Raw genomic sequence first — 13,815 nt, 5'->3', positions numbered from 1 at the left:
AAAAGTTGGAAGGGACTTTGTAGGTCATCTAGTCAAACCCCCCGTCCAAGCTATTTACAGGAAAGGCGCAGGGGACAGAGAACTAGGATACCTGTTATTTCTGATGATATGAATTAAAAGATAACATGAATGAAACTTAAGCGCCTTTCTTACTTCATTCATTCCGCTGCTTAACAATGGACAAGAAATCAAAGGCGCACCTTACCTTCGAATACACTCCATACTCGTCTAAGGTGCACATGCGCACAAGCGCTTCATTCATTTGCCCTTGTTTACGCTTCGAACTTGACGCTTCGGGCACGAATGCGCTCAGTAATGCCCGTTTCCTTCTGCGGAAGTGACGTAAGCCCGTCAAAAGGGACGGGAAGAAGCCGAGAGAAGAAGGCAGCGGGTGAGGCGGAGGGAGGCCGGAGAGGGGGACCTGTCCCTCGGCTGGGTTTGGTCCAGGAAGCAAAGCGGCGGCGAAGAGGTGAGGATGGACGGACTTTGGGGGAGCGAAAGAGGCCGCACCTCCGTCCCTCTCCCGAAATTAGAAGTTAATAAATTATTATAAACATTAATTGAAGCATATTATTAGTTTTCGTATTGGGGTAATCATATTGCCGTTGACATTCACGTTATATCTTAGTTAATATTCAGGGAGCCTTGCGGGACTGTTGGATGAAATAGAAACGGGAGGGCGAAATATGAGCATACTTACGTCACCTGGAGATGGAAGGAAAAGGAAAGAAAGCGCAATAAATTATTCTTGGCAACATCAGTGTTTATAGTTTGCAGGAGAAGAACTGCTTCCTTAGAGAAACTTGCAGTCCAAGGGCAGTTTAAACAGAAGAAGGGGAGGCAGAAAAATGTAATTTCTTTTCATCCCGACCACTATTTTAAATTCTACCTTTCCTTCTCCAGGACATCTCGGAATAGCGTAACTTGTTTCTGTTTTCTTTCCACTTATAATGGTTTTACTTGTTACAGTTGTCCCCAAACTAATCCTTCTCAAAAGTATTGGCTTAGAGAAATCTGATTTTCTCCTTCTTAACTGGATTATTAAAAATGGCTAACGTTAATTAAAATAATTCCTGTGTTAGTTTCCTTTTTTGCAGTAAAAAAAATAGCAAAAGAGCCATGTGGGACCTTTTAACACTAGTAAGCTAAGTATGTATATATATATGATCTGTAATGTGGAAAAACTTAATTTGTTGGTCTTTAAGATACCACCAGACTCCTTGTTATTAATTACTTAAATTAACATAAAATTATATTTTAATAAAATCAATGGTGCTCTGTAGAAGTATAATAATTTAATGTTTAATTTAATATGGCTTGATAACATATCAAGCCAGTTTATATTGTAATTCATAAAATTCAGAGAGATGGGGAAATGTTTGTTGAAACAAACATTTGTTTGACAGAACATCCACAGAAGTAAAAAGTTTTACTTCTGTGATCAATTCTGAATTTTGGATAGTGCTATTGAAAAAATCCACTAGAATGTCGCCAACTTCTTACCTATAAGACAGTGCATACATAATGCTCTCATTAGATGACTCTAGAATCTTTCAGGTGTGTGGGAAGGAAAATTGGTATATTTATAGTTTCACAACTGCTGTGTGAGATAGATACATTATAATGAATTCTTTTATAAATTGCGTTTAAAACTGAGCAGGAATTTGATTGTGAGGTTCCAAAATTGGATTATTTGATTTCCAAGATTAAAATAAGGGAGGTGATATGGTTCTAGGAAAATTTTCTGGAATTTGCATGGGATGTCTTTTTAAAACAATAGCAGTTAAAGTGGTAAACTTTGATCACATACTGTATGCTAATGTAAAAATTTGTACATATGTATGAAACCACTGGAAACAGCCTCTGGATAGAAATGCAAATCGAACAAATAATTATAATTTTAGCACTCAAACCGGGCATAGATTTTTGTACTCCAGTGCTTAATTTGTAGCATATTTGATTCAGAAAGAATCCTCTCCGCCCTTCAGAGAAAGAGCTATAGCTATTTGGGGATCCTGTGTATAAACCTTGAAAACTGCCACCAGTCAGTTTGGATGCTATAGAAATATTTGATCTAATTGCCTGGAATTGTTGGAATATTGTACTTGGGATAGATACCATTCTGGAAAATTTCTGTAATGACTTCTATGCTAAGTCAGAATTAGTTGTAGCACTTAACAATTCTAAACATTAACCGGCTTAAAGATTTAGCTCAACTTTCTCCATAGAAATTGCCCATACTGTCTGGGAGTTTTGGATATCATATTTCAATACATTTGGAAGGCACCAGGTTAGGGAAACCTGCTTTAACTAATTACCATAGATGAAAACAGACATGCATACCTAAGGCCTCATGGCTACATCCAACCCCAAAAGCCATGGGAGTGGTCTCCAAAAAGATATGACCAGTGAGATGAATAACCAGTGTTTTGAAGCCATTTTTATATGGGGATGTTAGTATATGAAAATGATACTGTTAAATATTGGTTTACTGTACAGTATTTCATTCCCCCAAAACGTGATAAATCTCATACCTGCAGTGAACACTGTATCTGATTTTATCATCAGAGTAGCCTATAAGCTAAACAAAGCTAGTGCTTTCTTTAAAGTCACACAAAGCCATGTGAAATTGGGCAAAATTTAATTAAAATTAGTTATTGAACTTTTTCTATAATAGTATACTGGGTTTCTTGAAGCCAGTCATTCAGGTGGAAGCAGAAATAGTGCAGAATTTAAGGACAAAATAAATTGCAGTTAATCTTAGACTTAATAGTTCGGTGCGGGTCCTTCAGGCTCTCTGAGCTTGCTTGTTGTCTTGCAGATGTTTCATTACTGAAATTAGGTAACATCATCAGCACTACCTGTAGTAAGGAGTGCGATTTGCTGTCAGTTTATATTCTAATGACTTGCCCTGTCAGTGTTGGTGGGAGTGGTCTTAGAGATTCTTTGGTTGAGCTGTTTGCTGTTGGCTTCTTAGGCAGTTTCTTGATTGGGATATTGTTTACTTGATTTTTGATCTGGTGTTAATCCAGGAGTTAATCTATGTTGATCAGGGTGCTGATTGCTGGTGAAGAGGTGCTTGGGTTTTTTCCCCCCTTTTTGGCTGGTTGATTGTTTCTTTTGTGTAATCTATACATGTTGTTAATCTCTATGTGTCTAATGATAGCTAATTTGTCAGAGTGCCAGGTTTCTAGAAATTCCCTGGCATTTTTGGACTTGTCTTGGTCTAGAATGGTCACATTTTCCCAATTGAAACTATGGTTAAGTCTGTCTATATATTGTGAAATTGAAGAGTTTTCATCATGTCTTCTGACTGTTAGTTGGTGTTCATGGATGTGTTCTGCCAGTCTTCTGCCTGTTTGTCCTACATAGTGCTTGTTGTAGTCATTACAATATATGTTGTAGATGACTCCTGTTTTTTCTTCTGGGGTTGTTGGATCTTGGTTTGCCTAGGATATTTTGAAGGGCTTTGGTTGGCTTGTGTGCTACACTGATTCCATGTAGTTGTAGTAGTCTGTTGATGGTTTTGGAGATTTCTTGATGTATGGCAGTGTCATTCTTTTTAGTGTTTGTGTTGGTTGTGCTGAATTGGGTTGAGTGGTTTAGTATTTCAGTATGTAAAGCAGAGGCTGAATTTATTTCCATAAGATTAATGACAACTCTTTGCTGAAATGTCAATATCCTATTCTATGAAGATAATCTGGTCTTTCTCATTTATGATTGCTGTTTCTTGGGAAGAGAGAACTATAAGATCAAATTCAATGTTTTACACATTACACTTTCTCCCCTCCCCCACCTTTTGAATAAAAGATGAGATAATTTGGTTTATGTTTTTGGCAATAGGAATATAGATAGGTGTGTCCTTTATTGCTGGTTCCTGTTTTTCTTTAATTTCTCTTTCTCTCCCCTTACCCTTCAGCTAGCCTATAAAACATGAGTTGATGTCATAAAGGTTTCCAGTACATGGTATATATAGAGGTTTTTATGTTATACTAAGTATTTATATCAGTAAAACACTGAAGGACTCTTGTAATTTTTCAATGTGAATCAGGAACATCGTTGTTCCTCAGCATTTCGTAAGAGGATTTCCTGATTAACCTTTGGGCACCCTATAATCTTTGGGTACTATCTACAAAAATTAAGTCACTCAGGTAAAATCATCCTGGTCCTCCCAACCTGTTAGCATTATTAGCCATCAAGTCATATTTCTAACTTGATCTTTTAGGTCTTCTTCACTCTTCCATCTTTCCTAGCATTAGAGCTTTTTCTAGAGAGCTAGATCTTTGTACAAAGTACCTGAAGTAGGTTTTCTAAATCTTCCCAACTTCAGTTTCCCCCCACCTCAATAGTTTCTGGTTTTGGGTTAGATTGCTGAGCAGCAGTCTATCTGACTGTAATTTTTTTTAAGATAAAGAAGCAAATTTGGCTCTGAATGGAAATATCTATCCAGTCTGGTTCCTCCCTAGATTTTTTAAAGGATTTGTAGGAAATGTCATGGATAGAGTTACCCTAGTTGCCCTGCTTTAAATGGAACAAGTAATTTTTGCATACCAGAGACATTCTTGCATTATTCTGTTTATGGAAATAAATGACTCAAGATGAGCAAACATTCCCACAGTTCTGGGAGACTCCCTTGCTACAAAGGGATTTTTTTCTTCCTCAAGTATTAAGGATAGTTTCAGATCTAAGTAGCATAAGGAATTTTTCTCCAGCTTTGCTAATATAAAGATCAGTGAGCTTGTCTTCTTTCTGCTTTTGTTCTGCTTTATACTGAGAGAGATATGGATATACTGACACACATTCATTGTTTTTACTTATGCATAGTTGAAATGCATCTGGACAAAAAGGCCACTGTCACTTCCTATGGGAAGAATCTTTGAAACTGTCATAACTCAGTAGGTACTTAGAGCACATGACCTCCTCCTTGCTGACTTCTTTAACTTGATAACTTGTACCAATAACAACCTTGCAGTCATTGTACCACTGGGTGTGATTTGATTGTCCAGCCTCTGCCTAATCTCTTTACAATGTGTATTTAAGATGAGTTGCATACAAGGTCCTACATTGTATTTTGAATCTTAACAGCATCAGTTTCTTCTCTTTGATTCTAGGGATTAAATCACCGTCTGTCATATTATTTCATGTGGGTTTTTTTTTTATCCTTATACCGCTTGGAACGTGTGTCACAGAGATACAGTTGCAAGAAAAAGTATGTGAACCCCTTGGGATTACGTGGAGTTTTGCATGAATTGGTCATAAAATGTGCTCTGAACTTCATCTAAGTTACAATAGAAAAACACAGTCTGCTTAAAATAATACTACACAAACATTAGATGTTGCCATGGTTTAATTGAACATAACATGTAAACATTCACAGTGCAGGGAGGAAAAAGTATGTGAACCCCTATCCTAATGACTTCTCCAAGAGCTAATTGGAGCCAGGAGTGAGCCAACCTTGACTCCCATCAGTGTGATGATATTGGATGTGTTGCTGACAGCTGTCCTGCCCTTTAAAAACACACACCTGTTTTGGGTTTACTGGTTTCAAGAAGCACTGTCTGATGTGAACCATGCCTCGCAGAAAAGAGCTCTCAGAAGACCTACGATCAAGAATTGTTGACTTGCATGAAGCTGGAAAGGGTTACAAAAGTATCTTCAAAAGCCTTGATGTCAGGGTGGATTTGATTTAAATCGAGTTGATTTAAATCACAATTTAAATCATGATTTAAATCACTAGTAAAAAGGCTTGATTTAAATCAACTCAATTTAAATCATAATTTTTAAAGAGCAACTGTCATCTCTGCTACTCCTTTGACCCACTGTTGACTCACCAATAGTCCCAGTGTTGCAGAATATACAGCCTCATGCTACATAACTAAGCTCCATTTCATGCTGAATAAACTAAATTATTTATGTATCTTAAATAGAAAACTATCTTACGATAGATTTTTACCCCAAAAGTTTTTTATTAAAATAAATTCGATAAAAATAAAAAAAATCTGATTTTTTTTATTTTTTTAAAAAAATCATTGATTTTTATCCACCCTGCTTGATGTTCATGTGTCCATGATAAGACAGACTGTCTACAAATGGAGAAAGTTTAGCACTGTTGGTACTCTCCCTAGGCGTGGTCGTCCTGTAAAAATGACTGCAAGAGCACAGCGCAGAATGCTTCATGCGGTAAAGAAGAATCCTAGAGTGTCAGCTAAAGACCTACAGAAATCTCTGGCACATGCTAACATTTTTGTTGACACATCTACAATAAGGAAAACATTAAACAAGAATGGAGGAAGCCATTGCTGTCCAAAAAAAATATTGCAGTACGTTTGAAGTTTGCAAAAGAGCACCTGGATGTTCCACAGCACTACTGGCAAAATATACTGTGGACAGATGAAACCAAAATTGAGTTGTTTGGGAAGAACACACAACATTATGTGTGGAGAAAAAAAGGCACAGCACACCAACATCAAAACCTCATCCCCACTGTAAAACATGGCGGAGGGAGCATCATGGTTTGGGGCTCCTTTTCTGCCTCAGGGCCTGGATGGATTGTTGTCATTGATGGGAAAACGAATTCCAGAGTTTATCAAGACATTTTGCAGGAAAACGTACGACCATCTGTCCGCCAACTGAAGCTCCGCAGAGGATGGGTGATGCAACAGGACAATGACCCAAAGCATACAAGTAATTCAACAAAAAAATGGCTTCAACAGCACAGAATACGCCTTCTGGAGTGTCCCAGTCAGAGTCCTGACCTCAACCTGATTGAAATGCTGTGGCATGACCTTAAGAGAGCGATTCACACCAGACATCCCAAGAATATTGCTACACTGAAACAGTTTTGTGAAGAGGAGTGGTCCAAAATTACTCCAGATCGTTGTGCAGGTCTGATCTACAACTACAGGAAACGTTTGGTTGAGGTTATTGCTGCCAAAGGAGAGTCAACCAGTTATTAAGTCCAAAGGTTCACATACTTTTTCCTCCCTGCACTGTGAATGTTTACATGTTATGTTCAATTAAACCATGGCAACATCTAATGTTTGTGTAGTATTATTTTAAGCAGACTGTGTTTTTCTATTGTTGTGACTTAGATGAAGTTCAGAGCACATTTTATGACCAATTCATGCAAAACTCCATGTAATCCCAAGGGGTTCACATACTTTTTCTTGCAACTGTATACTAGTCAGCCTAAGAGTCTGATTATTTGGAAGTTGAATTGGTGTGAAGTCACTTTGTCCTATGTGATAATGATACCATAGTTGTGGAATGTTGGGAGTTGAAGTCCATAAACATTAGAAGTTGTTAAGGTTGAGAAACACTGGGCTATAGCATCGTAGGGTTTTGAGTGTCTACTGCTGAATTTGCAAATTTGACAGTTTATGACACTCTGTGGACACTGATAGCTCTGATATTCTATAGTTGCACCTCTACTATGGCAAACGTTTGACTACCACTAACAGTGCTGCATGGTCGCTTTCTTTAGTTTTTCAGGGGAAGTGCCATTTGGATTCCTTAACATTGCCCTTGATACTATCAATAATGAAAGACATGTTGGAAATACCAGAGGAGACTTATCCTGTGGCAAAGAACTGGCAGCATGACCTAAATGTTTCTCAGTTTTAGTTTCTGGATTGTCTCATGGCAATAATGGGGAATGCCTAAGGATACTTTCCTATGTGTCACAGAACTGAGAGCTTTCTTTAATTGATTAGCAAATGATGGGCGAGAGAGAGAGTTATATGGTGATGGAAAAGAATTGGTCCAATAGGAAAAATATAACTATTAATGAAGGCAAAACTGTATGTTAATGGTGAGATCTATTTCATGAATTAATCAGTAATAATGAAAATATACCAGTTGAAGCCAAAGAGTAGGCAATCTTGTTTTTGAGTTCATATGTGTGCATATTTATGTGTTTGGTGTATATGTATATGGGAATGTCTTGTAAGTTGAAATAAAATGACAAAAACCTTTGTAATAGTTAATCAGCAATGATTCTATATTATATTCTTTAAGTTTCAAAACGTTTGCTATGTAATGTACGTAATTTGCTATGCAAATTATCCTATTTGATAGAGGAAAACGTTCAGAACATTTTCTATTTTCTACGTTGAAATAAGTTACACATATTTGTTTTTAGGCAGTTATCATTGTACTTCTGGTTAGCATGAGGCCGGGGAGTTATAATTTTTTTGTTACCATGGGGATGCTGCAGTGATTGTAAGTGTGATAAACGGTCATAAGTCACTTTTTTCAGTGCTGTTGTAATTTTGAACAATCACCAAATGAACTGTTGTAAGTCGAAGATTACCTGTAAAACAAAATAGCCTGCTTTTTCTGTGAGTTGTGCAAGAATGCCTAAATTGCTCTTTCTTTCCTCTTTGTAGCAGGAGCAAAATGAGTGTGAAGTCAGAACGCCGAGGGATCCATGTTGATCAGTCAGAACTGCTTTGCAAGAAAGGATGTGGTTACTATGGTAACGTAGCTTGGCAGGGCTACTGCTCCAAATGCTGGAGAGAAGAGTACCAAAAAGCCAGGCAGAAGCAAATCCAGGAAGATTGGGAGCTTGCTGAGAGGTAAGATTATGCCGAGGAAGTGATGAGGTCCAAGTTGTTTTTTCTGTGAACAACAATGATACACTCCCCCATCAACTAAACTACATGAAATATTGTTTGGGTTTTAAGACGCAACTTTTAGTCTCGGCAGAGTGCATGTTCACTGGCTGTATCAGGTGACTAAAGCTTCAGATTGCTTTCATGAAGCTGCAGTATGAAACATGTTTAGCTGGATACTGACAATAGCGTTCATCTTTGAAACAGATACTTTTAAATTAAAATTAAATTTAGGTACATTTCATATATATCCTACTTTAGATCAGGGGTCTCCAACCTGTGGGCTGCAGCCCACTACCAGGCTGTGGCCTGTTGTCCACTGGGCCGCATGAGTGGCTGGCCAGTGCGCGGGCATGTGTGTGCGCGCACAGCCCCCCATTCATGCTAGCATCGCCTTGAGCATTGCACGGGTACTAGCACTGTGCACATGTTCACAGCCCCATTTCTGGCGTGTACACGCTTACGGCCCTGTTCACGCATGTGCATGTAAAGGCGCCTGCCCCTTCCCTACGAGCTGCCAACCCAGAAAGGTTGGGGAACTCTGCTTTAGATGACATAGCAGACAGGAAGGCTCTAGATCAGGCCTGCACAACAAGCAGCTTGAGTCGCCTGCCAGTATTATAAAAATAGAATAAATTCTTCAATGCCTGAAAAATGTACTGCCAAGCACCTCCAAGCCTCCGTGCCACCACTAGCTCCAGTATTACCACCATTCCACTTCCTGTCAAACAGTTGATTGGTGTGACAAGTAGTCCTCTGAAGCTTGTGTCAACGTGGGCCTTTCCCCTCTCAGTTGTGTGGCAGGCCTGCTCTAGGTCACAAGAGTGCATCTTCTTGGGGGCGTGGGGGGCAACTTGAGTGGCCCAGTGAGCCACTCATAGTACTGAATGATGTACAATGGGCCATTTTGCAGTTGGGTGGGCTATATTCAAGTTTTGTACAGTTATCATTTTTCTTAGGGGAAGGTTGATAAAACACACTTTTCTACCAAAAAGAAAAATACCTTATATTTACCAGAGGAGTGTGCTACAATATTGAAATTGTTTTCTCTAGGTATGATAAGAACGGGCTTTCTCCCTATCTAATACTGGTGTAGAGTGAAACTGCCTTTATAGTTTTGGGTTAGTTGCACATTGAATTTTGCCCTTGAAATACTGTTATTTTGGGGAACTGCATTGGTTGCCGGTTAGCTTTTGGTTGCAATTCAGTATGCTGATTGTCACCTTTAAAGCTGCTTTATTCATGATTCAGGAACCAGATACCAATTAGACTACTTTCTCTGGATTGAATCTGTTTACCCAGTGAAATCAGAAAGAAAGAACTTGCTGAAGGTCCCTTGTTTGAGGGAATGCCACATAAAGGGACTTGGGGGCAAGGCTTGCCAGTGATGGCCTCTTTTTATAGAACCTTTTCTTGGACATTTGGTCCTCCTCTACCTTATGAAGGGTTATAAACATTCTGCTCTTTAGGAATGCATTTGGATATGGAGATGTTTGGCCTACGCTTATAGGTAGCACTAACATAGTATATTGCCGTGATGGCGAATCTATGGCACGGGTGCCACTGGTGGCACGTGGAGCCATATCAGTGGGCATGCAAGCTCAGCTCCAGCACGCATGCGTGCACCAGCCAGCTGATTTTTGGGCCTTCTGGGCCCACCAGAAGTCAGGAAACATGCTGTTTCTGGCCTCCGGAGGGCCTCTGGGGGGGGTGGGGAAGGCCGTTTTCGCCCTCCCCAGGCTCTAGAAAGGCTCTGGAGCCTGGGGAGAGTGAAAAACGGGCCTACCAGACCCACCATGCCATCGCGTACCAAAAGCGGGGGGGGGGGCACAGGGGGGGCAGGGTGCATAGAATTATGGATGTGGGCACACGTGCGTGTGACCCCTCGTGCTCCCCCTGCTTTTGGCACGTGATGGCAAAAAGGTTAGGCATCATTGGTATATTGGTTGGTGCTTTGTGTTTCCAGTCTTTTTAAACCTGTTTTTTGTCTTCCATAAGTCACTTAGTATAAATTTAGCAGCACAGACCAGTAAATAGGTACATTGGTAAATAATAGTGCAAACAAGAACGTTAACCTACCAAGTGGACTGTGATGATATTTCTCATTGATGTAGCACTCATCACTTTCCTGAAAAGCATCAGGAAAAGAATACCGACACACAAAACCATCACGGTTCAGTAGTTTCTATTCTGGCACTACATTTGGTCTGCACAATGTAGACAAAGCTCTGGAGTCTGTCTTACTTACTTACTTTTTCATATGAACCACCTCTAGCCGGTGGCTTTGTGTAATCTGAACTAATTCAGTGATTCTGGAAATGTATCAAGCTTGGACCAATTATTTTGAGGCTATAATAAATACACTGTTTCAGACTGTAATCACTTTCAGAATTGTTGAAATAGCTTGTTTTAAAAATATGAAATAATTGCCTTGAACATGAAATGGGACATTTTGAAGTTGAAATAGTTTGAATATCCCTAAGAAGCCTGGGTCTAGCAACATAATATATGAAATTTGCTAGTCGTTTGGCAATACTTTTTAAGGGAATTGAGACTGTTTATTATTCTTCCCAATGTAGACTACAGCGTGAGGAAGAAGAGGCCTATGCTAATACTCAGCACACTCATGGGGCTCAGTCACTTACTTTCACAAAATTTGAGGAAAAAAAAACAAGCGAGAAGCTGCGGAAAGTGGCAACAGTGAAGAAATTCTTCGGAGCATCTTCGCGTCCTGGAACTAAGAAGGGTAAGGTGGACAGAAGAAACGAAAGAGAAATGTTTGCTTCTTAAAGACATTATTATGGAAGAGTTTGCTGGGAAGGTACTGATCTGATTCATTGATCTTCTCCATTTCTTGTGAGCATGTGCACTGGGCATTCTGCCATCTAAGTCATTTCCTTTGGAATCTTCTACTATTATCTGGAAAGTAGAAGTTTCATACTAGTAGAAGGTTCTAGAGTGTCTTACTTCGGCATTGAAAGCCTCTCACATACACTGCCTTGATTGTTAAAACAGTTGTAGACTGTGGTTAAAACATGGTATGGAGAAAACTACATTCTAAACTCTAGAAAGCCATAAACTCTCAGGTTCAGCAATAGTGGGTCTCCTGAAAATACACCACTGCTGAACCTGAAAGGCTTCTGGAGAGGCTTACAGGCAGTTCTTGACTTACAACCACAATTGGGGCTGGAACTTCTGTTGATAAGGGATGCAGTTGCTAAATGAGTTGTGCCTGGTTTTGTGAACTTCTTTATTGTAGTTGTTAAGAATCTGACTTCCCCCTATTGACTTTGTTTGTCCGAAACCTCTTTGAAAGTTTGTAAATGGTGAACCCCGTTACACTACAACACTCATAAATGTGAGGACCGGTCATAAGTCAGTGCTGTCATAACTTTAAAGAGTTGTTAAACAAATGGTTGTAAGTCGAGGACTACCTGTACATTGGAGGATGGTATGAATGAACTCCAATCTCTTAGTTTTGGTAATATTGATGAATATCAGAAGTCAATACTGTGGTTAAAGGTGTCCCTTATAGTTATTTGATTGTTAAACAGCTGGCTGGTTTAGATGCTTTGAAATTCTCATAAACTCATGTCGTGCATTTGGATAAACATTTTTAACAGTAACTTTGAAATTCTGAGGGATTTTTCATTCGAAGGGTCATTAGGATAACCAGTCACAGTTCTGAGACTTTCAGATAGGGAGCTACCTTCAAAGTGATGAATCACTGATAAACATATTGAACAATAAGTTGTTGGAAGCAAGCGAGACTCTGGACTCAGATCTTAAGCCATAAGTCAGTGTCATGTTTTGTCCTCTGAATAATGAACAAAAATGAATGCTTAAAAGTTCAGGACTCTAGATTAAGTAAGAAAGGGTTCTTATCAAATCTTTCAGTAGATACTCGATGTCAGTCCAAGAAAGGAAAAAGTTAAGGAAAAAAGGAAGATTTAAGAGACTGATTTTATTACATTTGTTTGTTATCCTTACAAAACTGCTTGAGTATGGGCTGATATGAAGGAACTCAAAGGTTTAAACAAAGCAAACATTAGCATGCACAAATATTAAGGTAGTTCTGAAACACAGAAAAACAACAGCTGTGCAGCAATTTTAAAGGACCTGTGTGAATGAAAGTTTCTTGCGATCTGATGAAAGCAGGTAATTGTATCCCTTTTCTTACTAAAATCAGCACAAATGAGTAGCATATGAAAGTTGTATTTTATAAGACTGCATAAATATTTGTCAAATTTGATTTGTGTTTAAGTACTTTTTACTTAATTTTATAACCCTCTTGTCATATATTTTTTTTACAAAAATCAACAATTTAAGGAACAATAAAGTGGTAAAATACAACTATCAATTAAATTCAGGAGCAGTTAAAATTTAATTTTACAACAACATCCAGACAACACCTGCTGGAATAAAACTGCTGCTGATTGAAATTAGCAGTGGTGGACTTAAACATGCATTTTGGAAAACTATTTCAAATTCTGTCTATTACAACTGAAAAATATCTATGGAGATTCTCAATCATCTAGGTCATGGTTGTCCCAAAGGTGCTTTTTCCAAAAGGCAATTGGTCTTTCTTTTTTTCTATTTTTTTTTTAAATTCACTTCTTATCCAAGAACTAAAGAAACTTCTTGGATGAGAAATGAATCATTTTCAAAGAAAAACAAGAACAAAGCCCTGTTGCTTTTTTTTGGTGGGGGGGGGAAGGGGGGGGAAAGAACCTTTGGGGCTACAACTGGAAAGACTAAAGTGTCAGCTTACTATAAATCCAACAACAGCAGTGGGCCCAGAGAAATATTTTGAAGGTGGAGTGTTCAGATAGGCATACAAGGAATAATAGAAAATTTTGCTTAGTTATTGGCCTATCTGCTCAATGGCCATGATTAAAATCTTGTCGTTCCACTGGCAGCTCTTTAACACCTCCTTTCTGCTTTTTGTGTGTGTGTTACTCTTGATTAACATCTTTTATGTGCATGTGCAGTTTGGAATATTAAATCAACCTTAGAGCTGGTTGCATGTTTCCCCAAAACAGCTTGTTTTCACGTGTCACCCATTCTGCGCTTATTGCATGTTTCGAAATACGTTTTCCCTTCTTCATTCATCACTTTGAAAGTGCTTGACCCCCAGATGTCCAAGCTATTATATACTGCTATCTCTTTCTGTAGATCAGACCAGGAACCATAGATCCGTTGC

The 13,815-nt window shown here is 38.8% G+C and overlaps 1 protein-coding gene across 1 annotated transcript in view; it reads left to right on the top strand.

Annotated features, from left to right (window-relative positions):
* RABGEF1 (RAB guanine nucleotide exchange factor 1) overlaps positions 1-13,815 on the top strand; it is a 56,986-nt gene that overhangs the window by 20,293 nt on the left and 22,878 nt on the right. Inside the window, exons 8-10 of the mRNA XM_070931968.1 lie at positions 397-469; positions 8,388-8,576; positions 11,192-11,358. Coding sequence (XP_070788069.1) covers positions 397-469; positions 8,388-8,576; positions 11,192-11,358 — 429 coding nt within the window. The remainder of the gene's footprint in view (positions 1-396; positions 470-8,387; positions 8,577-11,191; positions 11,359-13,815) is intronic.

Source organism: Pituophis catenifer, unplaced genomic scaffold (genome assembly GCF_029215685.1).
Source record: "Pituophis catenifer annectens isolate HBS135680 unplaced genomic scaffold, rPitCat1.0.hap2 SCAF_1, whole genome shotgun sequence".
NCBI classification, from domain to species: Eukaryota; Metazoa; Chordata; class Lepidosauria; order Squamata; family Colubridae; genus Pituophis; species Pituophis catenifer.
The sequence above is the reverse complement of the archived record's forward strand: the minus strand, read 5'-3'. Positions and strand labels throughout refer to the sequence as shown.